The sequence below is a fragment of the Perissodus microlepis genome, chromosome 7, assembly GCF_051167445.1.
Source record: "Perissodus microlepis isolate ML-2025 ecotype Zambia chromosome 7, ASM5116744v1, whole genome shotgun sequence".
NCBI classification, from domain to species: Eukaryota; Metazoa; Chordata; class Actinopteri; order Cichliformes; family Cichlidae; genus Perissodus; species Perissodus microlepis.
Genome location: NC_140467.1, coordinates 7,787,761 through 7,815,753, shown reverse-complemented (window position 1 = coordinate 7,815,753; position 27,993 = coordinate 7,787,761). Strand labels below are relative to the sequence as shown.

General features: G+C 40.4%; 1 protein-coding gene, 2 long non-coding RNA genes and 1 pseudogene across 3 annotated transcripts; 1 reads left to right on the top strand and 3 right to left on the bottom strand.

Annotated features, from left to right (window-relative positions):
- Position 1: 1 nt before the first annotated feature.
- On the bottom strand, positions 2–4,667 carry LOC146382460 (uncharacterized). Its single transcript, XR_014800646.1, has 4 exons — positions 4,552–4,667; positions 3,414–3,540; positions 2,605–2,761; positions 2–503 (listed from the first exon to the last, which is right to left on the bottom strand). It is a non-coding gene; the product is annotated as an uncharacterized LOC146382460 (long non-coding RNA).
- A 2,914-nt stretch (positions 4,668–7,581) lies between these two features.
- Positions 7,582–12,814, top strand: LOC146382459 (uncharacterized). The gene is made up of 3 exons (XR_014800644.1): positions 7,582–7,775; positions 8,682–8,790; positions 10,317–12,814. It is a non-coding gene; the product is annotated as an uncharacterized LOC146382459 (long non-coding RNA).
- Positions 12,815–14,734: 1,920 nt separating this feature from the next.
- On the bottom strand, positions 14,735–18,293 carry LOC146382458 (granzyme B(G,H)-like; annotated as a pseudogene).
- A 3,056-nt stretch (positions 18,294–21,349) lies between these two features.
- LOC146382457 (uncharacterized) lies at positions 21,350–27,787 on the bottom strand. The gene is made up of 2 exons (XM_084936746.1): positions 26,256–27,787; positions 21,350–22,636 (listed from the first exon to the last, which is right to left on the bottom strand). Exons 1-2 carry the CDS (start codon positions 27,474–27,476, stop codon positions 21,485–21,487), a joined length of 2,373 nt encoding a protein of 790 aa, XP_084792872.1. The 5' UTR covers positions 27,477–27,787; the 3' UTR covers positions 21,350–21,484.
- Positions 27,788–27,993: the final 206 nt, after the last annotated feature.

The following is a 27,993-nucleotide window of genomic DNA, read 5'->3' as shown; positions in this document are numbered from 1 at the left end:
AAAAAAGCAAACAGGCTCAGATGCGTTACAGAAAAAACAGTTAATTCAAACAAACTTGCACTTTATAAGAAAAGTGAAATTGTGCACAAGTGCCTCTCATGCTGCTGCGACAGCAGGAAGCACGTCCACATTGCCCCAGAAGCAGTCAAGGACGTCCATGTTGTCCACGTCACCACCACAGCAGCCGGGCATGTCCACGTCGTCCACATCTCTGTCAGGGCGGGCGAGCACCTCTACATCGCCTCGTTCTTACCACTCTTTGACTGCCTCCTTCCTACCTGGATTATGGTCAGAGAATGACGAGGCCACCGCTTCATGATTTCAGGCTGGCCAGAGCTTCATATGAACATTTTGACTATGATGATGTGAATAATGTGTCTTCTGAAGGTTTTCATAGTTCTGTTTTCAGTCTAGGGAAAAGTCTAAATAAGTCTGGGGTGGCTGAGACAGCCAGCCCAGTTTGTTTCCTGCTGTTCCTGTTCTTATGGAGTTCACTGTGTGCTCTAGGGACAAAAAAGACAAAAAAAAGAAAAAAGAAAAAAAAAAGAATGTTACATTTAGTTAATTCAACAGTGGACAGTGGTTGCACACAGATGTTTTGATTTGGCAGCAACTTGAAGTTAAATTAGGTTAAATTAACACAAGGTATTCACATTTAATAAACCACTGCATTTTGTGAATTAAACTATTTTCTCACTTACCTCTAACACTATTCAATAACTTTTACCCCAAATAATACTTTGTTACTTAAATAATACATATCATCTTCACATTACATGATGACATTGAATTCTAGTATCATATACACAATTTTACAACAGAGGCCTTATAACAGATATCGTACTGTTCTCTTCCAAGATGGATGCCAATAACCACTTGTAACCTTTCAAAACAAACTGTCTAATTTCACTGCAGTGACAGTAGGTAAAAAATTGGATGGACATTACTGTTCTACTGAAATAAAAAGAAACAGTAATGTCAGTTTTTCTGTGTTTTGTCAAATCCATCATGGCATACAAATTAGACCTTTTGAAAAATGTTACAAGTAAGCATCCTGGAAGGGAACAATACAAAGCATTTTGTTTAACCCTCTGGGCTCTAATGCTGGCCATTAGGGGTGGGGGAAAAAATCGATACTGTGTAGTATCGTGATATTTTGTTTGCTAATAATGTATCGATACAGGGATAGCAGAAATCGATATTTTGTTACAAAAAAAGTTTTTGTGGACTGGAACTGACTTCAGAGCATGTTGATCAGCTCCTTTTTCTGAGCAAGAATCCTGACATTCCTTCACTGTCCAAATGTGTTTAACTTGTTTTTTGGCAGCAATAAACATTACAGTTTACTTATTTTAATTTAAGACATGTTTTATTTTAATTAAGTTTAAAACTTTTTTATTTAATGTAAAATTATATTTTGTTTTAATTTACTTTCAAGTTCTTCAGTTGCTGAATGGGCTGCATAGTTTTCATAAATTGCATAGTTCAGAATAGCTATAATTGTACCAGATGGTTGCATTCAGTTAAGTTGGACTAGACTGTAATACAAACCGTTCAAGTTTGTCAACAATAAAACTGACTGAAATGAGAGAAAGACTGAGAGTGAGACTTTGATATTAGATAAAATGAATATTGATAAAGTTTACCTTTATGTACAGAATCTGAATATCGCAAAATATTTTAAAAAATTGCAATAATATCGTATCGTGCGTTAAGTATTGTGATAATATCGTATCGTGGGATGTATGGTGATTCCCACCTCTACTGGCCATTTGTGTCCACTTTCTTGTTTTGGGCCATTTTCAATGCGTTAATGCGTATGGAATGAAACGTCCCAAGGGTCTAGATTTTTTTTCTGATTTTTTTAAATTTATTTTCAGCTTCAAATTAAATACATGAATAATATATACTTTACTGACAGGTGGAGGCCAAGCAGCTGATGGCAAAGAACGTAAAAGAATATTTAGAGAAGGGAAAAGTATGTGGATCCCAGTACTGAGGAGAGACTGCTCTATAATCTCGTGTGCCCACTGGTATCAAACCAGGGCTCGACCTGTATGCACTTCCCTGCACTAGCAGCCAGAGATTAACAAAACAACCTAGAACTACCTCCCCAGCTCCCCAGTTGCAGCAGACAAAGATTTTGTTGTCTGTCTTTGGCTTCACCAAAACTACCATTGCGATATCCTACATGCCAAAGCAAAGGAGGAATGTGCTTCTTTTAAGCACAACACACAGGGTTACAAAGTTAACATTTTTTTTTTTATTCCTTTGATTAAAGGATTGTCCACCTCATTGAGGAACCAAACAAAAAATGGTGCAGCACATCCTTGAACAAGCCCCAGCAATTAAGAGTTTTTGCTTCAGACAGGAGCTGCCGTTTGCTTCCCAACTTGACCTGGCAGGACATCAGTGTTTTGGAGGCCGTGAACGCAGCCCTGAGGCCCATTGCTGATTTCCCCCTTCTTCATGTTTCAGGTGAAAAATGAAGGAGGAGAAGAAACTGTAAAACCGTCACCAAAGAAGAAACCTCATTCTTTGGGCAGCCTTTTGGGGAGAGTGAGGCCTCCAACCTGCCGCACACTGACAGAAATGGAATGTTACCTCAGTGAGGAGATCGTAGATCCACTGGCTTGGTGGGAAAATGAACGAAAAACGTTTCCCGTTGATGTCCCACATGGCACAGAAATATCTGTGTATCCCAGTCACAAGCACACCATCAGAATGGATCTTCAGCACCACTGGTAATATTTTCAATCATCTGGGCACACAGATAAAACTGGCAAGGTAAACAATATATAGGAATATAGGAAATATTTATTTTCCTTTGTTCATTTGAATATTACAATAAAAAGTCCATAGGAGAGATGGTATCTGATTAAACAAGGGTTACAAGATAATAATAAAATGCAAAGATTGGTGACAATGCTTGGAACCATAAGGCAACAGATTTAAAAAAAAAAAAACTGTGGGAAATAAACTAGGTTCTGCCTACGGAAGAGGATTAGGGCCACTGGAAAAAAAATCTGAGAAAAAAGTCAGAATTCTGAGATTAAAGTCAGAATTCTGACTTTTTTCTCAGAATTCTGACTTTTTCATCAAAATAATTTTTTTTCAGAATTGTGAAAAAAGTCAGAATTCTGATTTTAATCTGACGTGCCCACTTTTTTTTCCCAGTGGCCCTAATCCTTTTCCGTATCTGCCTGTGACTCAATCTCCTCATCTCATCTATCACTCTCCTGTTCCTGTCCATCTGAGAAAAAGGCACAATTTGCTATTACATTAATCTATTATTTAATTATCCACACTTAACAGCTCTTGCACCTAATCCATAAAAAAGTAATAATAAAAAAATGTTACAGAACCAAAACATTGCAATTGTGTTTACCATTATTATTTTTACACTTGAATACCTCTGCAGTTCAACAACTGGTACATGTGTTATTGTTGCCTGGGGCCTGGTGAGGGATCCACTGCCTTTAGCAGCCTCACATAGCTCCTTTTGCCACCGTTTCCTCCTCATGTCCCTACAGGATATATCTGGACATTGTTGTATCATGAGTAATAATTTTAAAACATATATACACATGAAACATGCACACACACACTGACATTTTATATCTTCTCCAGAGTACTGTACATGCTATTGCCACAAGTTTTCATCATGGTGGTGATACATAATACTTCTCTTATTATTTATTCATAGTTCAATAATAAAGTGATGACAATAAAAAATAAAGTAAAAATATAAAATTATATATTTATGATTATTCAATTTGTTTGACTAGCCACTCTGTGCAAGGCAGAAAGCTTATTATAAGTTTAAATGATAGAGATAGAATAATTTTGCTGCTGTAAAATCAGCAGTCATATGTTAAATATAACTCTTATATAATCTGGTTGTTAATGTAATTTCTTGAAATGTGTTTTTAATATCATAATTATAATAATCCATACTTATCCATACTAATATATCCTAACATAATCCATACTAATATGCATATCAGGTCGTTTTTAGTGTTCTCCAGAAATGCAAGGAATAGCCCTGTAACTTACTTTAAAGCCAAATATGTTCCCTAAAACGGTGGACAAAGCTACAGACCCATGACACCCTTACCCATTTAGCAAGCAGCTAATGAGCACCACTCCTTATGCAGCTAATACAAGTACAGGTAATGTTTGTGGCGCGGCGGTTAAGCTAACCTAATGCAGCCGCCGACATTAGCTGAAGCTGTTCATGGCCAAAATCTCACTAACACCACGGTGCAGTTAACACATAATGCAACTGAACAGTCAGTTGACAAACCACTCACACAGAAGACCAAAATATGTTAGGAGCGCCTCAGAATTAAGTAAAATGCGACATTACTGCTCCCACTAGAAAAAAAAATTCAAATGAAAAAGCGCCAATTCTTTCACAGCAGATAAAACAGCACGAGCAATAAACCAACGGCACTTATTTAACATTAACGTTAGATGGTGACACTCTAGACATTAAACTACATTTGGCTGAGATTTGGACAATATTCATACAGAAAAATCAAGGCTTACCAAAAAAAGTCCCCCGCCCAAATAAAAAGTAGTGGCAGATGACTCAACTTGACTTATGGCTGCCTTCCTCAAGCTCAGATCCAAAGCGCGCGAGACAAAATCACGTGTGGTGGCGCGAGATTTAAAATTTCTAGTCGCGATGTCCCGTTTAATGACTGTAGAAAACAGTTTGGATTTGTCACTACCCGATACCGTACCTGTAAGGATTCTAAGGCTGCTGCATTTTAAATGAATAAGGGAAATCCAACTGATGATTTGGGGAGTCCTGAAACTAGAACGTTGCAATAAACTAACCTCCTGGATGTGAATGCATAGTCCAATTTCTCACAGTCAGTTTGAGATAGGGATTTTCTAACCTTATATTTTCTAAGTTACAGAAATCAGTTTTGGTAAACTTATTGATGTGGTTATCTGGTCATTTTTCTTCTGATTCCTTAGCAAGTTATTTTTGCCCAAAGAAATACGGCTCACTATATATTTTCTCTTTTTTTCCAGACCTTTCTCTGTAAATTGATACAGATACATTGTTGTTAGGAAAATCTTAATATATCAGCAGTTTGTGACATACTCAGACTAGCCTGTCTGGCACCAACAACCATGCAGCGCTCAAAGTCACCCTTCTTCCTCATGTCTATATGTCTAAATGCACTCAGTTGCTGCCATGCTGCAATATAATTAACTGGATATTTGCATTAATCAGGAGTCGATCCATTGATGTTTTATAGCGGGACGACATTTTCGTAGAAGTTGCCCAATAAATCAAGAAACTCCACTAAAAGCACACCAGTTTAGTAAAAAGTGAAACATTTGAGTCCAGTATGGCCATGAAATAATGAAATATTGCCATAATGACCAAATATACCCTGTACAATGTGTCTTGTTCTTTTACCCTGTTAAAGCTTTACGTCATGGACCTACTTTTTTTTGGTCATCAAATATCAAAGTATCCTCCTGTGTGATGATGACAGAACAGTTGGTGGGTCTACATCTGTGTGAGTAATATTATTTGGGAGAGTAAACATGTATATCATGTTGTGTGTTTTGCAGGTGAAAGGTTTGGTAAAGCAGCACATTGACTCATTCAACTATTTCATTAATGTAGAGGTAAAACACGAGCATGTCTTTGTCTGTTGCTGCTTTTTCGTGTACACTTGGATTTTGAGCATCGATGTTTCATTTGTTCTGCTTCTAGATCAAAAAAGTTATAATGGTAAATGAGAAAATCACAAGTGATGCTGATCCAGTGTGGTAGCTCAAGTCACTGTGTGCATCCACCATCACTGACTTTAACACTGCAGACATGCACAACAAGTCGTTTTGTTTGTCTTAAAAGAGGAAATTTAAAAAACAAAATTGGAAATACATCAATATCTATGTTGGCATGCCGGACGTGGAAGAAAGCTTCAATGTGACCAGAACGGTCTCTCCCCACGAGGTGAGAGTAGTCTGTGTTTCTGCTGTTAAATATGAACCATTGTTTACTGTGGTTTAATTAAAGTTGAATAAAGCTTTTGAGTAATCAAATACACAGCTTTAAATTAGTTTTTTATGTATACGTATCATTGCACATTAATTCTCTGCACTTCGGACAGACAGTCGCACATTAAATACAGAGGGAAGATGTCTCACTCAGGCATCTATAGACTCTCTTAGCACTTAATTGTCAATTATTATTTGTTAATTATATTTGAGTGCCTACACCTCCAATACCTTACTTTAAAGATGATGAGATATAGCTCATAATCATCTGTCTCTTCCCAAAGTGTTGTATCAGAGATATGAGCTACTCTGCGCCCATCACAGTGGACATGGAGTACACCTGCGGCAGTCAGAGGATGATTCGCAATGCTCTGGCCATCGGAAGGTATCTTTTTTTCCCCCTCCCCTGCTCCTGTTTTGTGATGCAGACATATTTATCCATCCATCCATTCGCTTCCGCTTATCCTTTTCAGCGTTCTGGGGGCGCTGGAGCCTATCCCATCTGTCATAGGGCGAGAGGCGGGGTACACCCTGGACAGGTCGCCAGTCTGTCGCAGGGCCAACACACAGGGACAGACAACCATTCGCACTCACATTCACTCGCACATTCACACCTAGTGGCAATTTGGATTATCCAATTAACCTATCCCCACAAGTTGCATGTCTTTGGACGGTGGGAGGAAGCCGGAGTACCCAGAGGGAACCCACGCAAACATGGGGAGAACATGCAAACTCCACACAGAAAGACCCCGGCCTGAACTCAGGACCTTCTTGCTGTGCGGCAACAGTGCCACCGTGCTGCCGCAGACATATTTATATTAAATTTATATCACATATATAGCAAATCCACAAATTTAAAACCTCTCCAGCAAAGCGGGCGATCGTGGCTCAAGAGTTGGGCGTTCGCCTTGTAATCGGAAGGTTGCCGGTTCGAGCCCCGGCTTGGACAGTCTCGGTCGTTGTGTCCTTGGGCAAGACACTTCACCCGTTGCCTACTGGTGGTGGTCAGAGGGCCTGGTGGCGCCAGTGTCCGGCAGCCTCGCCTCTGTCAGTGCGCCCCAGGGTGGCTGTGGCTACAATGTAGCTTGCCATCACCAGTGTGTGAATGTGTGTGTGAATGGGTGGATGACTGGACATGTAAAGCGCTTTGGGGTCCTTAGGGACTAGTAAAGCGCTATATAAATACAGGCCATTTACCATTTACCAAAGCTCAGTAAGCCAATAAGTGCCAAAAAATAATTCAGCTTTTGTGATTTTTAAGCTTCATTTGCTGATAAACTGACCTTCTTCATTCATTTGCGCTGATGCATTCTTCGCCCATCGAGTTTTCAAATCTCAACGAATGTCCCCTGCATCCAGGCACGTAACCATAGCACTCTCATTTGAACGCTTTCAAACTCCGTACAGGCAGTGATCACCCTCACTAATTTTTGGTGCACACTCAGAAAATTTGTACTATAAGCAGGTCTGAAATATAACAGAAACGGCTCATTACTGAAAAGAGTTTCAAGGGGTAAAGAGTTAAACCTGCCTTTACACATTCTAAAAGTAATTAAGTAAAAGAAAATGACTTGCCATCAGGTCATCCAGGTGAATTGATCCGTGCCCCTTGTCTTTTTCTCCACAGTGGTTTATTTCATTGTAAAAGGTCAGGATAAAGTCATTCTGGTCCAAGAACAGCTGTCCAAGTACTGAATCATTGTGGAGCAGGACAGGAAGGGTGCAGTTGGAGTCTCTGTTACCAGGTACTGTAACAACATTTCCATTAGCAGCTGTTCATCCATCACTTCATGCACTAATTACTAGGAATTGTGCAAAATTTCAGGGCCCTGTTTTCATTCGTTTTCTCCATTTTCAAGTGTTTTCTATCATTGTATTAATATTCGGTTATCTTGAAAACTACTTGAGCTAGGTTCTCAGAATGATTTAGAGGACTGACACTTTGTTTACAGATTCTCGTACACAATGTCCATGATATTGTTTAATTATGATTTCAAATTAACAGTTTAAATCATGTGAATTGTTTTATAGACATTCAAGCTTTAATATGAAAGGAACAACTCTTTTTATCTAGCTGTAGTGTCACTTTTCAAGAAAATCTCACATGGTCAGGTGGGAGACATTTGATGAGCTGACACTGAATGACCTTTGTACCCTTCCTCAGTTCTGCACTCAGTTCTCCAACTTTTGTTATGATTCAGTCTGGTTTGCACTTTTCTGTGAAGGGAGTAGCAAACTCTACTCTTCTAATATAGCAAATACTTTAGTCTTATACTTTAGAGTATTATTGTTTGGTTTTCTTTTAAGAATACACAAGAAGTAGACTGTATTGTTATATTTACATTTACCTTTGGGACGGGAAGCTTAAGCTTTTAGTCTTATATTAGTGGATCCATCTAATTTCTGACTCATTGTCCAGTTTGGGGTTGTGTTGGAGCCAGCTGTCATAGGGTGAGCTCTGCTCAGATTCCCAGATCAGCAGAGAAAACCATTCACACCTTTGACCAGTTTATTATCACTAAGTAAGTTTTTGGACTGTGGGAGGAAGTCTGAGTATGCAGAGAGACCTCACACAGTTTTAGGGTGAACATGCAAAAGAACAAGAACATGACACTAATCACGCTCGTGTTCGCTCTGCTCTTTGTGTCCAGCTCCACTCATGAAAAGAAAAGCAGAACTAATATTACTGTTATATAGGGCCAAGTCTACCTGAGGCACAACACGCTGTCAGAGGATGCCCCCATCACCATCATATTGAAGGTAGGGATGATTGTTTTTATTTATTTTTTACAGAGGACTGATCCTCACTGCAGGCATCACTGTCTGGTATGGGAACATCACACAGGCAGAGAGGAAGGCTCTGAAAAGAGTCATAAAGACTGCAGAGAGATCATAGGGACAAAACTTCCTTCCATGTAATCTGTATGTACAATGCTGCCGAAAAAGAGCAGGGGGAATTATCTGGGACTCACCATCCAGCTCACTCTCTGCTGAGACACAAGAACTGTACAAAGTGAGACACAACAGAGCGGACCGGATCATTACACACAGAACAAGGTTTTTCAACAGCTTCTTCCCCGCCACAGTCAGACTGATGGCAAAACAAAACACTGGACGCGTGAAATAATACAACACTACCTCACCTCACTTCGAATGAACAATGTGATAAATCACTGTCTGAAACTGATTTGAGAAACAGGTGCAATATTAGGTAAAATATTCTAAATGTCAAAATGTTCAATACTATGTGTGAAATACCCAGAATGCTATTTGGATACTCGCCAGCGAATACGTGCATTACCACCCTCTCTGTACAGAGTTTTCATGTAGGAAATACTATTAGTAGATTGCTCTATTTTTCACTTTATGTCTACTTTTTACTTGCTTTATTTCCACCTCTCAAAAATGTAACTTGTAACTTACCCACAGAACTTGTGAACTGTTCAGAACTGGGACAAAAGGGACCAGTAAGTGCAAAATGCAAACTTATTTCAGGCGTTTCAGGTTTGTTCCTGCAGCACTTTCTAGAAGCACATATGTAGCCTAGGGTTGCTTACTGTGCCCATTCTTAGATGGGTCTTTAAACCACCGTAAAACTACACTCATACATGAAGAATACAAAACTCAAACGTCATTAAAAACCTAGAAAGGATACGATGCAAGGGACAAAAAGTTAAAAGGAGGGACATAAAGCAATAAACAGCAATAAACTCCAAAATAGTTTTTTGAGTTTTGACCTTCACCTTCTTGCTGAGTGTTATAAGAGCACTGCTGCCTCTCATGTTTGTGCAGGACATCTGAAGCTACAGCCAGTGTTTGGCTGGCTTGTCGTAGCACAGAGGAGGCCTCTACGTGCTAGTAGTAATCCCCTCAAACCCTCTGCCTGTTGTTTGATACAAGCTGGTTTTTGTAAATAAGCTCCCTGCCTTCATATTTACAGATGTGACACATTTAAATCACCCCCCAAAAATAAACTGGTGTTCAAAATGACACCTTTTCATGCACATGTAGACTGGATGTTAACTTTCTGACTGTTTATTAAACAGAAATGTTCATCATGCTCAAGTAAATAAAAGTGTGATTCACAAAACTCTTAAAAAATAATACTTTTTGGGAAAGAGGACTTTTTAGTCTGTTGTCAGCCTGTTTCAGTCTAAGCGTTGTTTTCCATGAATTGCAAGCTCAAAAAAATGCTTTGTCTCACTCCTACTTCTTCTTGTTGCATGTTGAAGCTCTACTCTGTGCTGGGGCCCTTATTGTTTTTAATATATCTACTTCCTCTCCAGCATATTTTGAGCCCCTTTGAGGACATTCGCTACCACTGCTACGCAGACGACATCCAGCTATATATGTCTTTTAAACCTGAAGATGTTTCTAAGCTGCAGATTCTAAATGTGTGCTTAGAAACCATCAAAGGTTGGATGGCTGACAACTTCCTCCAACTTAATGAAGAAAAGACTGAAGTCCTTGTATGTGCTCCAGACAGACATGTACCTAACATAATGAATGCTCTTGGTCCTCTTTCAACATTTGTGAAATCGTCTATCAGGAACCTAGGGGTAACCTTTGATTCTGCTCTTACCCTGGATGTCCACGTCAAATCTCTGGTTCGGTCATGCTTTTAAGAAACATTTCTAAACTGAACTGGAGATTGTTATTCATGCATTCATTTCATCACGATTGGACTACTGTAATTCACTGTTTACATGTCTAAACAAAAACTCTCTGGAGCGTCTGCAGATTGCCCAAAATGCTGCAGTAAGGCTTCTGACAAAAACATCTAAATACTCTCATGTAACACCATTGCTTATACAGCTGCACTGGCTCCCCACTGAATTCAGAGTCCATTTTAAGATACTGGTTCTGACATTTAAAGCTCTTCAAGAACAAGCACCAGCGTACATCATTGAACTTTTACAGCCCTATGCCCCTAGTAGGTCCCTGAGGTCTTGTGATCAGGGCCTACTTGTTATTCAGCATACAAGACTGAAAACCAAGGGTGATAGAGCTTTTGCCACTGTGGCCACCAGACAGAACTTAAGATCTGCAGACTCAGTGATTACTTTAAAAAAAACAGCTAAAAACACATCTTTTAAAAATTACATTTTGTTAACTTTTGACTGCTTTTGTTTTATACCTTGTGAAGCACTTTGTGATCTTTTATCTAGAAATGTGCTATATAAATAAAATTTTAATGAGTGTTCTGTCATTTAGTGCCACAGCAGTTCACACGTCTAAACTCAGCAGCATTCAGATTTTGTGCCGCCTCACGCTGGACAGACTGATCACCTGTCCAGCGTGTACTCTTCCTCTCATCTTATGAAAGCATGAATAACCTTTGTGTGTGTGTGTGTGTGTGTGTGTGTGTGTGTGTGTGTGTGTGTGAAGGGCACACATAACTCTGTCTTGCACTATGCTGTGCTGAATTTATTGAAGGCTGTTATTTTGTGATTTTTTTCCCTTTCAACACTACACACTTATTTATAGGAACAAATACCTTTATGCCATACTATTTTGTTCATTTTATTTGTTCACATTATTAAATAACAACAAGGAACAAAAACCAAGATGGAGGCAATGTTTCTCACCAAACATGCAAACTTCATGGTTTACGGCACCCAAAGGAAGTCAGTGGTTTCATGACAGATTAATGGGATGCTTCCTAATCAGGGCTGCACATTTTTTTTGATCAATATTGAGATGGCAAACTGTTAACTAACAGATTTTGTAAAGCACTGACAACAAGGAGCTGGAGGTTGCAAGTACAAGTAAATAGACAGCTCAGGTTGAGCGGTTTGGAGACAAAGTGTCATGGTCCTGGGTCATTTTGACCCAGCGTTTTGTGTTTCCTTGAAGTCCATTTTTGTGCCTTGTGTTTATTCTGATTTTGTATTAGTTTAGGGTTGAACCTGAAGTTTGGTGTATATTCAGCCCTACCTGTGTCTGTCCTCGGTGCTCTTTTCATGTCCCCGTGTTGTGTTGTAAATCAGTCTGTGTGGTCCTGCTTTACTTTGAAGGCTCGTGTTCTGGATTTCCTGTTCTATTCTGAAGGTCTGGGTCTGTTGTCATTGTGTTCAGCTTGTGCCCTCCAGTCATCATGTGTATTCAGATCAGCTGTTCTTCCCTCCTGTGTGCGATTACCTGATTACCTTGTGTGTGTGTGTGTGTGTGTGTATATATAGTGGGTGTCGGTCTGTGTTCCATGGTGTTTCGTTCCTGTCTCTGCGTCTCTCTGCCCCGCACCCCTTTTGTATGCTCTCAGGTTTGTCATTTAGTTCTTCCAGTTTAGGTTTCTTCAGTTGTTTTCTCATGCTTCGCTGTCTGTTTCTGCCACTGTCACCTGTAAATAAACCCTCACTCATATCATCAGTCGGCTGCCTGCATTTTGGGTCCTCCTTTTCCTCCAACACCACACGGCTCACCCCGCCAGCCGTGACACAAAGTTAGAGAGGCAAAGTTGAGCTTGTTTGTACATGTGCAGAGGAAGGATTGTCAAAGGATGTTGAAGATGGAGCTGCCAGGCAGGAGTAAAAGAAGACAACCTCAGAGGAGGTTTGCGAATGAAGGAGGACAGAGGGTTGGTGTGATGTGGGAGGATGCTAGAGATAGGGTGAGATGGAGGCAGATGAAAAATAGTAATTTGTTGGACAAAAGTCAGATTTATTGAAAGTTTCCTCTGACAAGGGAATTTTTGTACCATAATCATAATTCAACTGACACTATTAGTTTCTATAGCAAACCTTCTACAGCCCGGCAGGAAGTGCAGCTAGGAAACGGTGCACTGAAAGACAAACCACTAACAGCATAATAAAACGAAATGTTGCATTATGATCATTTTATCTCAAGTTTTTTTGCCTTGTTAATCACTGGATATCAACTGAAAGTTAAATTTGATTGACCACACAGCCTGTTTTGTCTGCCCAAAGTTAACATGAGAGGGAGAAACAGCAACAAAATGTGTGTGTGTGTGTGTGTGTCTTTTCTGTTAGCTGCTACTTTAGCCAAGCAGCAGTGTGAGTACAAATTACAACCTAAAAAAGCCAAAAAAAAAAAAAAAGTGACTTTTATGCAGCCAGGGAGCCGGACTGTCGCTGTGGAGCTGCTTACAAATTGTTGTAAAACACTCCAAGTTACAGCTGCAAAATTAAAGCAGGTTCTCTTCCATTCCTGAAAAGGCGACTTGTGTTTCATCCAGCAGTGGCTCCAAGCCACAGAATGAGACGCTTCAGAAAACATAGCAGGACCGAGGATATCTGTGACTCGTCCTCCCCTTTCCTCTATTAATGCGTTTTCTCTTTTGTGATAAATGAGTTCAAATAAAAGCAGCTCCAGCTTTTCAGATATTTTAAGATAAAATAAAAATTTTAACTGGATCTATGAGGGCCGGCTGGCTTTTGTATACAGCACACCAGAAGGTGACCAGAAACTTGTCGCTCCTGACATGGGCGTCACTTATGGCTGCTGTAATGGCATTTGAGCTTCTGATGAGATCACGCATGAGGCGTTTTCATAGTGAGACACGAAACGAATGCTGAATGAAATCATTTGAAATGTTTCTGCTGAGCTATTTAACAAGTCAGCAGCGCCGCTGTGTGGCCAAATGGGCGTACTGCATCAGAAATCAAACAAGACGCTGAAAATGAGAGATGTGGATAGTTTTCCATTGTTTCTAATGCAGGACGCCTCGCAGAGCATCACGCACACAGACAGACAAACGTCTTTTTAAATAAATAATATTAAAAGGCTGAATGATGTTAATCAATGATGTAACAAAGTAAAAATACTCCATTACTGTACTCATAGAGTTACAGTATTCGAGTAGTCTCCTGAGAGCTTTGTTTTTACACCAAACATCTGAAGTCAAACGTCTCCACTTTCTCCCCCCTCACATTTCCAAAATGAGCTTCTTACTTTAGGTTTAACACATTTGATATGAATCATTTATTTTGTGGCCACACACCGTCCTGACTTCAACATGATTTCAGCGTAAAACGATCCTGCTGGTGAATCATCAACAGTGCTTATCACGCATGACTGATGTAGTAGAATAGAATTAGTAGAATTCATGCATCATTTAATGTATCAAATGAAGGATATGTTTGGAGAAAGAGTTTCTAACAGTGTCTTTTTGTTCCTTACAGTAGTTAACCGTGTAACTTTAACGTCTCAAACTTTAAACTTCCAAACCACCAGATTCTTTTAACATTAAACAAAATACTGTTTTTAAATATTAGCTTTTATTTCTCCATATAAAATGAAACAGAAGCTTTTCAGGTATCTTGGAGGCATTTGTGATGAGATGAAAAGATGTGGAAATCTGTTCAGCATGGCTTATTTCTGTGTGTCCTCAAGTGGCAGACCCAAAACACGATCCACATTTTAGGATTAGGATTTCACTTTATTGTCAACACACATGGGGTGGCTGTAGCTCAGGTGGTAGAGCAGATCATCTCCGACATTCACACAGTGTGTGTGTGTGTGTGAATGTTACTTAGAAAGCACCTAGAAAAATGTGCTTGTGCGAATGGGTGAATGCACAAGTTGTGTAAAGAAGAGTAGAAAGAGTAGCTCTATAAGAACCAGTCCATTTGCCGTATACCATTTACATGTATAAATACAGATAAGGGTAGAATAATTGGGCTGTTTATATCACCCGCTGCAGTGCCTTGCGGTCAGCAGCAGATCAGTTCCCATGACAGAGTGGTCAGGATTCTACAGAGCATCCTGGTATTACCTCACCCTGTGAGGATTTTAATATGTCAGATTATATTCTTTTTTTATATACATTTGTCAACAGAACACAAGTTTCCACTGAAATCACAGAAAACATACCTGACAGAATCCTTTGGTTGTTCCATATCCACCTGCACAGGAAACACCGGCAGGAAGACCAGGCCAGTGTTTCTTACAGACCTTTGGTTCAATGACAGACACGTCCACCACCGTTGGCTCATCAACAGGTTCGCCATCAGTTTCAATTTTCCCCATCCAGCCACCTGACACACTTGATTTTCTTTTAGGTTTATTTCAGCACGTGGAGGCTGAATTGTTTGTACTCTGTGAACTAATCGAATGTTCACACACAGCTGGAGACACAACATGAAGTAAAAAATAGAAACACATTTTCATGTAAATATGAAAAAATATAATTATTCTACAAATACATCACATGAAACTGATGCTGCTTTCAATGATGTCATTAGCATGTTCAGTGTTTTTGTATCCTTCATGGATTTCATTTTCTCTCAATCTTTACTTTGGGATGATCAGTGTGTGCGGTCACTGTGTGAGTAATCATTGAGAGGGAATTAAAAATGTCAACAATTTTAAACTGATATCTTTATTTCTCATTAGGCAATCGTCACAAGCAGGTTAATGTCAGCATTGCTGTAACCAACGGCTGTCAGAAGTCAAAGGTCATTTTTATTTGATGCTATTGCACTTAATTGTGTTTTATTTTCCCTCAAAATAACATCTGCCTTATCAATAACTTAGAGTGATCTGATCAATAAACACAAGTTTGAAAAAGTTTGTTTTTGGATGAACTTCATGAACAGGAAATCTAACTCACAACCGGTCACAGTATGCAGCAGTGAGCACAAAGTCTTCAGTGATGAGGAATTCTCCACAGACATGTTGACCCTTGTTATTCTGAACTGATTCCATGTAGGGTATCGAGTTGTCCGGAGCTTTTGTTTCATGAATAATTCCTGTTGAAAACTCTGGTAAATTAAAAAAAAAGAAGATGATAAAGTTAGTGTGCCGTTTACAGCCGTAAGATAAATCAGGTATATTTGATGTTCACACTGATGCCTTGTAGACATGGTAGAAAACAAAGAAGAAACTTGTGAAGACAGTGCATGGTGCCAGCAGGAAACTCAAACTGTCCTTTACTCAGTAGAAAGACTTTTATACATCACGCGTCTTAGTTTGAAGGCTGGTCTATCGTTATCATCTCGACTTCCTGTCATGCCAACCTCTCTGCAGTGCAGGTTTGATTTACCATTATCTAATGTCAAAAGGGGGATGGTGCGTTACAAGGCAGCGAGAGAGACAGAAAGGCAGGAGAGTTCAGGTAAGAGTTGGATTTTAAATACAGGGCTCTGTGTGCGGGCAGGCGGAGATGAGGATCCAAATGCAGGACTCGAACACAGAATTGTAACTCAAAACCTCAGCTTTATTGCTGGAGAAATTAAAACATGAACAGAACACAGTATAAAACACACAGGCATAATCCGATGGTACGATGCGGCACTGAGCAAGGGCAAACACAGGGCTAATATACACAGGGAATGGAAAACAGGAGGGAGACACAGCTGGGAGAGATTGGGGCTAACGAGTCAGGGGATCGAAGCTGGACACACTGACATAAGACACAATCCTTCAAAATAAAACAGGAAACAATACACACTAAACTAAGACACGGACTGGACAGAGAGAGACAGACTAGACACTGAACTAAACCAGCAAAAAACATGAGAACACAAAACCTAAGAACTAATCCCTAAACAAGAATAACTAAAACATAGATTAATAATCACCATCATCATCATCATCATAACCAACAAAAGCACCACAAGAGAATAAGAAAACAATCCATAATGCAAAAACACACCAAAATACTGGGTCAAACTGACCCAGAACCGTGACAGGTGAGGAGATGTCATTTCAGGACTTAAACCAGACTCTAAGAAATTGCTGTGTCTAATTTTGCGATGCTGCGAGTAACAAACTGGGTTCAGTTTGGAGGTTGAAGAGGAACTTTCCCTCGCCAGGCCGACAGCCGTCTGTGCCACAGTTTATCTCATCTCAGTTTATCTCATGCAGCGCAGGGCTAAATTTAAAATTATTAAATACTTAGGCCAATGTATATTCTTCTATGACAAAAAATACAAGTGTTCATTTAAGCAAATAAACAGAGCCGTAAGAGATGTTTTTCAGAAACTGTTGTCTTTATTTTGATTTGCAACTAACAAATTTTTTTAACATAATAGAGAGCACAACAAAAACTACAATTTTTTTTTAAAATTTGTAGTTTTTGTTGTGCTCTCTATTATGTGAACCCCTCACCTAATTTGTTATGTTTTTTTTTTTTAACAAATTAAACCCCAACAATCAAATGATCCCCTGTGAGCAAGCACTAGGCACAGTGGAAAGGAAAAACTCCCTTTAAACAGGAAGAAACCTTTGACAGAACCAGGCTCAGGAAGGGGCAGCCATCTGTCACGACTGGTTGGGGGGTGAGAGGCAAAAGAAAAGAAAAATGAGAGCACAAGTTAGACAACATGAGCAGCATTTAGCTAACATGAACAACGTATGGTTTTCTGGACTGTGGATGAAAAGCAGTTCATCATTACTAGTCTTTAAAAGGGAACTAATCCATCACCAAGGTAGCAATATGGCTCAAGGAGGCCATAGACAGAGTTAAATAGGCAATAACTGTCAAGCATTGAAAAGCCCCAGTAAGCTGCAGGTATAATAAGGCCTACTGCGGCAACACCTAAACCTATTTTAAGTAGGCGTTTAGCACCATGACGCCATGAACCACTAGTCCGAATCACGTCAAGAGATGGTTCTGAGACAGGAGAATCAAGCGCTTCAACCTGAAGCGCTTGATTCTCCTGTGTCGGGACCACATCAGGAGGTGGTTCCAAGGCAGGAAAAAAAAGCTCCTCAGGTTCAGGAGCAAGATTCTCCTGTGTCGGGACCACATCAGGAGATGGTTCCAAGGCAGGAAAAAAAAGCTCCTCAGGTTCAGGAGCAAGATTCTCCAGCTGCAGAGCCTCCAGAGATTCCACCTGTGCCTGTTTTTCGTCCTGAGCCTGTCTCACCCGACGCTGAAGAGTATATATTTCTTTTTTCAGCTCAACTATCTGTTCTGTCTTTTGATCTATTTCTCTATTCTGTTTTTCTATTATCTCTTCTTTTTTTGTTATTTTATGGTGAGCTTCTCCCACTTGGTGCTCAAGTCTCTCTAACGCTTCCTTGAGATCTGCGTTCTCTTTCTTTTGTTCATTTCGCTGACTTTCTATCTGAGACAACTCCGCAGCAATGCTGCTGTTCTGCTCAAGGAGAGATTCTTCCATTCCCAGAAAGTCACGGTGCATCGTCTGAATGGTGTTAACCTGTTCCTGCAATTTGGCCTCCAGAGATTCCACCTGTGACTGTTTTTCATCCAGAGCCTGTCTCACCCGACGCTGAAGTGTACATATTTCTTCTTTCAGCTCATCTGACTGTTGAGTCACTTCTTCAAGCTCAACCATGCCTTCCCTAAAATGGATATTCCTGTCATGCACATCTGTACTAATTTGTTCACGCTCATTTTTAAAGCGATAGTAATTTTTTTTGTAATAATTCTTTTTGCGCTTTAGGGTGCTTAACTCCAACTGGAGTTCTTGTATTTTCATTTGAAGGTCCCTAGGCTCCGATATTTCTCTCTCCACTAACCCATATAGTTCGTGTGATTCCGCTGGAATCTCTCCGTCAGACTGTGAATTATTAAATGTTTCGTTTGACATTTCTTTAAACTCTTAATGCAAAGTGTCGACAAGAAAAAATGTTTGCTTAATTGTTTAAGTTTAAAAATAGTCCCTTTCTGAAAGGTTTCTGGTTTGCTAAACACAACTCGCTGTTTCTGAAAACGTTCCAAGTAAAACTGTGTTTGCAAAGGTGAAGAGGGGGTATTTAAGGACTTTCGTGGCTTCGAATTTGACGTCAGCGCTCTTTGAGCCTTTGATCCTTTGTTCGATCAAAGGGTCACATGACAGCTGTGCGTAATTCTGCGCATGCTCAGAGAATACCCATTGTGATGCACGGTTTTGTTTTGTTTTGAATTTTTTTAAATACCCTGAAAACAGTGTTGCCAACTTAGCGATTTTGTCGCTGTATTTAGGGAGTTTTCAAACCCCCCTTACCGTCGTTTTTTTTTTCTAAAAAGCGACTAGCGACAAATCTGGCGACTTTTTCTGGTGTTATTGGAGGCTTATTTATGACGACTTTTGACGTGAAAGCGCTTGTTGCTCTTACTCTCAACAAGCAGCGGGTGCTGCCGTGGGCACCTCGCTCGTGCCAAAGCGCTCACAGGCGGAGGATAGTCCTCCTCCAGCCGCTATCAGGGCAGGAGATGTTCACGTGCGTCCAAACTGCAAATGAATCGCGCACGAGCAAAGCCGCCGCTCCCGCACTGACTGTAACGCAGTCAATTCTTCTTTTGCTGTTATGCTGTTTTGTGGATCACAAGGTTTAAAACTACTTGTAAACACACACACACACACACACACACACACACACACAGTAACTCCACCCTAACCTGCAGCTGCAGCGCAAATAACAACGAAAATTATTTGTAAACGTGTCCTGGAGTTTACAGGTGCAGACAGTGCAACAGCTTCCAGGTCATTTATTCTGCCAATATGGCAAGAAGGTAATAACTGCTTCAAGCACTGTCTATATCAGGGGTAGGCAACGCCAGGCCTCGAGGGCCGGTGTCCTGCAGGTTTTAGATCTCACCCTGGGTCAACACACCTGAATCAAATGATTAGGTCATTACCAGCCCCCTGGAGAACTTCAAGACATGTTGAGGAGGTAATTTAGCCATTTGAATCAGCTGTGTTGGTTCAAGGACACATCTAAAACCTGCAGTCACTTTCTCTGAAAAGGGTGAGATCGATGACGAAACTGCAGCTTGTACCCCCAGGACATTGTTATCAAAACCATCTTATAAGGCCTCTCATCTCTCACTGAGAATGGCAAAACACTGCAATTAATTAGACAAAGTGTGTCTCAGGTGCCCCACTAACTTGATATCTTGTTGCCAACTAAGCAAGTGTTTGCTTAGGCAATCCAGACAAGAATTCCAGCAAGCTGCAGGAGGTCACCTGAAACGTCCACCAACTTACTTATGTCAGTATACTTAAATGTGTTAAATTCTAATACCTGAGAATACCTTAAACCTAGCTGTGCACAGGGTTCTCAGGGAGAGCAATACTGAAAGATACTGAGAGACCTGTAGCTTGCTACTGTCAACAACCTTCTACTGCTTAGAAGTATTTCTTATTTGGCTTTCTGTTTTTCTTCTTTTTTTCATATATAGTGTACATACAGTGTAATGACTGTGAATGCTTCTATGCTGGAAACGTCAGGGCTTTGTGTGCGAGCAGGCGGAGATGAGGATCCAAATGCAGGACTCGAACACAGAATTGTAACTCAAAACCTCAGCTTTATTGCTGGAGAAATTAAAACATGAACAGAACAAGGATAGTGAAAACGAAAATACTGAACACAGTATAAAACACACAGGCATAATCCGATGGTACGATGCAGCACTGAACAAGGGCAAACACAGGGCTAATATACACAGGGAAGTAATCAGGGAATGGAAAACAGGAGGGAGACACAGCTGGGAGAGATTGGGGCTAACGAGTCAGGGGATCGAAGCTGGACACACTGACATAAGACACAATCCTTCAAAATAAAACAGGAAACAATACACACTAAACTAAGACACGGACTGGACAGAGAGAGACAGACTAGACACTGAACTAAACCAGCAAGAAACATGAGAACACAAAACCTAAGAACTAATCCCTAAACAAGAATAACTAAAACATAGATTAATAATCACCATCATCATCATAACCAACAAAAGCACCACAAGAGAATAAGAAAACAATCCATAATGCAAAAACACACCAAAACATAACAACTCAAAATACTGGGTCAAACTGACCCAGAACCGTGACAGGTGAGGAGATGTCATTTCAGGACTTAAACCAGACTCTAAGAAATTGCTGTGTCTAATTTTGCGATGCTGCGAGTAACAAACTGGGTTCAGTTTGGAGGTTGAAGAGGAACTTTCCCTCGCCAGGCCGACAGCCGTCTGTGCCACAGTTTATCTCATCTCAGTTTATCTCATGCAGCGCAGGGCTAAATTTAAAATTATTAAATACTTAGGCCAATGTATATTCTTCTATGACAAAAAATACAAGGTGTTCATTTAAGCAAATAAACAGAGCCGTAAGAGATGTTTTTCAGAAACTGTTGTCTTTATTTTGATTTGCAACTAACAAATTTTTTTAAAATAATAGAGAGCACAACAAAAACTACAAATTTTAAAAAAAATTTGTAGTTTTTGTTGTGCTCTCTATTATGTGAACCCCTCACCTAATTTGTTATGTTTTTTTTTTAAACAAATTAAACCCCAACAATCAAATGATCCCCTGTGAGCAAGCACTAGGCACAGTGGAAAGGAAAAACTCCCTTTAAACAGGAAGAAACCTTTGACAGAACCAGGCTCAGGAAGGGGCAGCCATCTGTCACGACTGGTTGGGGGGTGAGAGGCAAAAGAAAAGAAAAATGAGAGCACAAGTTAGACAACATGAGCAGCATTTAGCTAACATGAACAACGTATGGTTTTCTGGACTGTGGATGAAAAGCAGTCCATCATTACTAGTCTTTAAAAGGGAACTAATCCATCACCAAGGTAGCAATATGGCTCAAGGAGGCCATAGACAGAGTTAAATAGGCAATAACTGTCAAGCATTGAAAAGCCCCAGTAAGCTGCAGGTATAATAAGGCCTACTGCGGCAACACCTAAACCTATTTTAAGTAGGCGTTTAGCACCATGACGCCATGAACCACTAGTCGGAACCACGTCAGGAGATGGTTCTGAGACAGGAAAATCAAGCTCTTCGGGTTGAGGACCAAGATTGTCCTGTGTCGGGACCACATCAGAAGGTGGTTCCAAGGCAGGAAAAAAAAGCTCCTCAGGTTCAGGAGCAAGATTCTCCTGTGTCGGGACCACATCAGAAGGTGGTTTCAAGGCAGGAAAAAAAAGCTCCTCAGGTTCAGGAGCAAGATTCTCCTGTGTCGGGACCACATCAGGAGATGGTTCTGAGACAGGAGAAACAAGCTCCTCGGGTTCAGGAGCAAGATTCTCCAGCTGCAGAGGTTCACCAGTGATGTTGTGAACAGCAGCTAATATTTCTTCTTCCTCCTCCCTTCTCAGCTCATCCTTAAGATTATTAATTATTTCTGTTTTCATTTTAAGATGTTCATAAAGTTCATCTATGAGATCTTCGTTATGAACAATCTTGAAATTTTGCTTTTTGACTTTTTCTTCCAGCCAAAATATTTTCAGTGTCAGACTTTCTGTTGTCTTTTCTTGATACTCAAGATTTTGTAAACGTTTCTTGAGATTTGTGTTCGCTGTTTTTAATTTGTTTATCTCAGCAGCAATGCTGCTGTTCTCCTTAAGGAGATATTCTTCTTTTTCGTGAAAGTCACGGCACATCCTCTGAATGGTGCTAACCTGCTCCTGCATTTTAGCCTCCAGAGATTCCACCTGCCACTGCTTTTCATCCAGTGTCTGTCTCACCCGGCGCTGAAGAGTACAAATTTCTCTTTTCAGCTCAACTGTGAGTTCTGTCTTGTGAAATATTTCCCTATATTGTTTTTCTATTATCTCTTCTTTTTTCATTGTTTTATGGTGAGCTTCTCCCACTTGCTGCTCAAGTCTCTCTAAAGAGTCCTTGAGATCTGCGTTCTCTTTTTTTTGCTCGTTTCTCTCACTTTCTATCTGAGACAACTCCGCAGCAATGCTGCTGTTCTGCTCAATGAGAGATTCCGTCTTTTCCAAAAAGTCATGGTGCATTGTCTGAACGTTCTTTTCCTGTTCCTGGAGTTTAGCCTCCAGAGATGCCACCTGTGTCTGATTTTTTTCAGCCTGAGCCTTCATGTGTTTAAGCTTATCTCTTGACTGATGGAAATGATCTTTATAATAATTCTTTTTGCGCTTTAGGGTGCTCAACTCCAACTGGAGTTGTTGAATTTTCATTTGAAGCTCCATAGGGTCAGGTATTTCTCTCTCCATCAACCCATACAGTCTTTGTGATTCCTCTCGAATCTCTCCGTCAGACTGTGAATTATTAAATGCTTCGTTTGACATTTCTTTAAACTCTTAATGCAAAGTGTCGACAAGAAAAAAAGTTTGCTTAATTGTTTAAGTTTAAAAATAGTCCCTTTCTGAAAGGTTTCTGGTTTGCTAAACACAACTCGCTGTTTCTGAAAACGTTCCAAGTAAAACTGTGTTTGCAAAGGTGAAGAGGGGGTATTTAAGGACTTTCGTGGCTTCGAATTTGACGTCAGCGCTCTTTGAGCCTTTGATCCTTTGTTCGATCAAAGGGTCACATGACAGCTGTGCGTAATTCTGCGCATGCTCAGAGAATACCCATTGTGATGCACGGTTTTGTTTTGTTTTGAATTTTTTTAAATACCCTGAAAACAGTGTTGCCAACTTAGCGATTTTGTCGCTGTATTTAGGGAGTTTTCAAACCCCCCTTACCGTCGTTTTTTTTTTTTCTAAAAAGCGACTAGCGACAAATCTGGCGACTTTTTCTGGTGTTATTGGAGGCTTATTTATGACGACTTTTGACGTGAAAGCGCTTGTTGCTCTTACTCTCAACAAGCAGCGGGTGCTGCCGTGGGCACCTCGCTCGTGCCAAAGCGCTCACAGGCGGAGGATAGTCCTCCTCCAGCCGCTATCAGGGCAGGAGATGTTCACGTGCGTCCAAACTGCAAATGAATCGCGCACGAGCAAAGCCGCCGCTCCCGCACTGACTGTAACGCAGTCAATTCTTCTTTTGCTGTTATGCTGTTTTGTGGATCACAAGGTTTAAAACTACTTGTAAACACACACACACACACACACACACACACACACAGTAACTCCACCCTAACCTGCAGCTGCAGCGCAAATAACAACGAAAATTATTTGTAAACGTGTCCTGGAGTTTACAGGTGCAGACAGTGCAACAGCTTCCAGGTCATTTATTCTGCCAATATGGCAAGAAGGTAATAACTGCTTCAAGCACTGTCTATATCAGGGGTAGGCAACGCCAGGCCTCGAGGGCCGGTGTCCTGCAGGTTTTAGATCTCACCCTGGGTCAACACACCTGAATCAAATGATTAGGTCATTACCAGCCCCCTGGAGAACTTCAAGACATGTTGAGGAGGTAATTTAGCCATTTGAATCAGCTGTGTTGGTTCAAGGACACATCTAAAACCTGCAGTCACTTTCTCTGAAAAGGGTGAGATCGATGACGAAACTGCAGCTTGTACCCCCAGGACATTGTTATCAAAACCATCTTATAAGGCCTCTCATCTCTCACTGAGAATGGCAAAACACTGCAATTAATTAGACAAAGTGTGTCTCAGGTGCCCCACTAACTTGATATCTTGTTGCCAACTAAGCAAGTGTTTGCTTAGGCAATCCAGACAAGAATTCCAGCAAGCTGCAGGAGGTCACCTGAAACGTCCACCAACTTACTTATGTCAGTATACTTAAATGTGTTAAATTCTAATACCTGAGAATACCTTAAACCTAGCTGTGCACAGGGTTCTCAGGGAGAGCAATACTGAAAGATACTGAGAGACCTGTAGCTTGCTACTGTCAACAACCTTCTACTGCTTAGAAGTATTTCTTATTTGGCTTTCTGTTTTTCTTCTTTTTTTCATATATAGTGTACATACAGTGTAATGACTGTGAATGCTTCTATGCTGGAAACGTCAGGGCTTTGTGTGCGAGCAGGCGGAGATGAGGATCCAAATGCAGGACTCGAACACAGAATTGTAACTCAAAACCTCAGCTTTATTGCTGGAGAAATTAAAACATGAACAGAACAAGGATAGTGAAAACGAAACTACTGAACACAGTATAAAACACACAGGCATAATCCGATGGTACGATGCAGCACTGAACAAGGGCAAACACAGGGCTAATATACACAGGGAAGTAATCAGGGAATGGAAAACAGGAGGGAGACACAGCTGGGAGAGATTGGGGCTAACGAGTCAGGGGATCGAAGCTGGACACACTGACATAAGACACAATCCTTCAAAATAAAACAGGAAACAATACACACTAAACTAAGACACGGACTGGACAGAGAGAGACAGACTAGACACTGAACTAAACCAGCAAGAAACATGAGAACACAAAACCTAAGAACTAATCCCTAAACAAGAATAACTAAAACATAGATTAATAATCACCATCATCATCATAACCAACAAAAGCACCACAAGAGAATAAGAAAACAATCCATAATGCAAAAACACACCAAAACATAACAACTCAAAATACTGGGTCAAACTGACCCAGAACCGTGACAGGTGAGGAGATGTCATTTCAGGACTTAAACCAGACTCTAAGAAATTGCTGTGTCTAATTTTGCGATGCTGCGAGTAACAAACTGGGTTCAGTTTGGAGGTTGAAGAGGAACTTTCCCTCGCCAGGCCGACAGCCGTCTGTGCTACAGTTTATCTCATCTCAGTTTATCTCATGCAGCGCAGGGCTAAATTTAAAATTATTAAATACTTAGGCCAATGTATATTCTTCTATGACAAAAAATACAAGTGTTCATTTAAGCAAATAAACAGAGCCGTAAGAGATGTTTTTCAGAAACTGTTGTCTTTATTTTGATTTGCAACTAACAAATTTTTTTAAAATAATAGAGAGCACAACAAAAACTACAAATTTTAAAAAAAAATTTGTAGTTTTTGTTGTGCTCTCTATTATGTGAACCCCTCACCTAATTTGTTATGTTTTTTTTTTAACAAATTAAACCCCAACAATCAAATGATCCCCTGTGAGCAAGCACTAGGCACAGTGGAAAGGAAAAACTCCCTTTAAACAGGAAGAAACCTTTGACAGAACCAGGCTCAGGAAGGGGCAGCCATCTGTCACGACTGGTTGGGGGGTGAGAGGCAAAAGAAAAGAAAAATGAGAGCACAAGTTAGACAACATGAGCAGCATTTAGCTAACATGAACAACGTATGGTTTTCTGGACTGTGGATGAAAAGCAGTCCATCATTACTAGTCTTTAAAAGGGAACTAATCCATCACCAAGGTAGCAATATGGCTCAAGGAGGCCATAGACAGAGTTAAATAGGCAATAACTGTCAAGCATTGAAAAGCCCCAGTAAGCTGCAGGTATAATAAGGCCTACTGCGGCAACACCTAAACCTATTTTAAGTAGGCGTTTAGCACCATGACGCCATGAACCACTAGTCGGAACCACGTCAGGAGATGGTTCTGAGACAGGAAAATCAAGCTCTTCGGGTTGAGGACCAAGATTGTCCTGTGTCGGGACCACATCAGAAGGTGGTTCCAAGGCAGGAAAAAAAAGCTCCTCAGGTTCAGGAGCAAGATTCTCCTGTGTCGGGACCACATCAGAAGGTGGTTCCAAGGCAGGAAAAAAAAGCTCCTCAGGTTCAGGAGCAAGATTCTCCTGTGTCGGGACCACATCAGAAGGTGGTTTCAAGGCAGGAAAAAAAAGCTCCTCAGGTTCAGGAGCAAGATTCTCCTGTGTCGGGACCACATCAGGAGATGGTTCTGAGACAGGAGAAACAAGCTCCTCGGGTTCAGGAGCAAGATTCTCCAGCTGCAGAGGTTCACCAGTGATGTTGTGAACAGCAGCTAATATTTCTTCTTCCTCCTCCCTTCTCAGCTCATCCTTAAGATTATTAATTATTTCTGTTTTCATTTTAAGATGTTCATAAAGTTCATCTATGAGATCTTCGTTATGAACAATCTTGAAATTTTGCTTTTTGACTTTTTCTTCCAGCCAAAATATTTTCAGTGTCAGACTTTCTGTTGTCTTTTCTTGATACTCAAGATTTTGTAAACGTTTCTTGAGATTTGTGTTCGCTGTTTTTAATTTGTTTATCTCAGCAGCAATGCTGCTGTTCTCCTTAAGGAGATATTCTTCTTTTTCGTGAAAGTCACGGCACATCCTCTGAATGGTGCTAACCTGCTCCTGCATTTTAGCCTCCAGAGATTCCACCTGCCACTGCTTTTCATCCAGTGTCTGTCTCACCCGGCGCTGAAGAGTACAAATTTCTCTTTTCAGCTCAACTGTGAGTTCTGTCTTGTGAAATATTTCCCTATATTGTTTTTCTATTATCTCTTCTTTTTTCATTGTTTTATGGTGAGCTTCTCCCACTTGCTGCTCAAGTCTCTCTAAAGAGTCCTTGAGATCTGCGTTCTCTTTTTTTTGCTCGTTTCTCTCACTTTCTATCTGAGACAACTCCGCAGCAATGCTGCTGTTCTGCTCAATGAGAGATTCCGTCTTTTCCAAAAAGTCATGGTGCATTGTCTGAACGTTCTTTTCCTGTTCCTGGAGTTTAGCCTCCAGAGATGCCACCTGTGTCTGATTTTTTTCAGCCTGAGCCTTCATGTGTTTAAGCTTATCTCTTGACTGATGGAAATGATCTTTATAATAATTCTTTTTGCGCTTTAGGGTGCTCAACTCCAACTGGAGTTGTTGAATTTTCATTTGAAGCTCCATAGGGTCAGGTATTTCTCTCTCCATCAACCCATACAGTCTTTGTGATTCCTCTCGAATCTCTCCGTCAGACTGTGAATTATTAAATGCTTCGTTTGACATTTCTTTAAACTCTTAATGCAAAGTGTCGACAAGAAAAAAAGTTTGCTTAATTGTTTAAGTTTAAAAATAGTCCCTTTCTGAAAGGTTTCTGGTTTGCTAAACACAACTCGCTGTTTCTGAAAACGTTCCAAGTAAAACTGTGTTTGCAAAGGTGAAGAGGGGGTATTTAAGGACTTTCGTGGCTTCGAATTTGACGTCAGCGCTCTTTGAGCCTTTGATCCTTTGTTCGATCAAAGGGTCACATGACAGCTGTGCGTAATTCTGCGCATGCTCAGAGAATACCCATTGTGATGCACGGTTTTGTTTTGTTTTGAATTTTTTTTAAATACCCTGAAAACAGTGTTGCCAACTTAGCGATTTTGTCGCTGTATTTAGGGAGTTTTCAAACCCCCCTTACCGTCGTTTTTTTTTTCTAAAAAGCGACTAGCGACAAATCTGGCGACTTTTTCTGGTGTTATTGGAGGCTTATTTATGACGACTTTTGACGTGAAAGCGCTTGTTGCTCTTACTCTCAACA

Bases quoted from the DNA above. Each gene is read 5' to 3' on its own strand.
- LOC146382457 (XM_084936746.1), bottom strand. From the start codon at position 27,476: ATGTCAAACGAAGCATTTAATAATTCACAGTCTGACGGAGAGATTCGA. The intron at 22,637-26,255 runs GTCCCGACACAG...CTCATTGAGCAG, and splicing joins TGGAACCACCTTCTGATGTG to AACAGCAGCATTGCTGCGGA.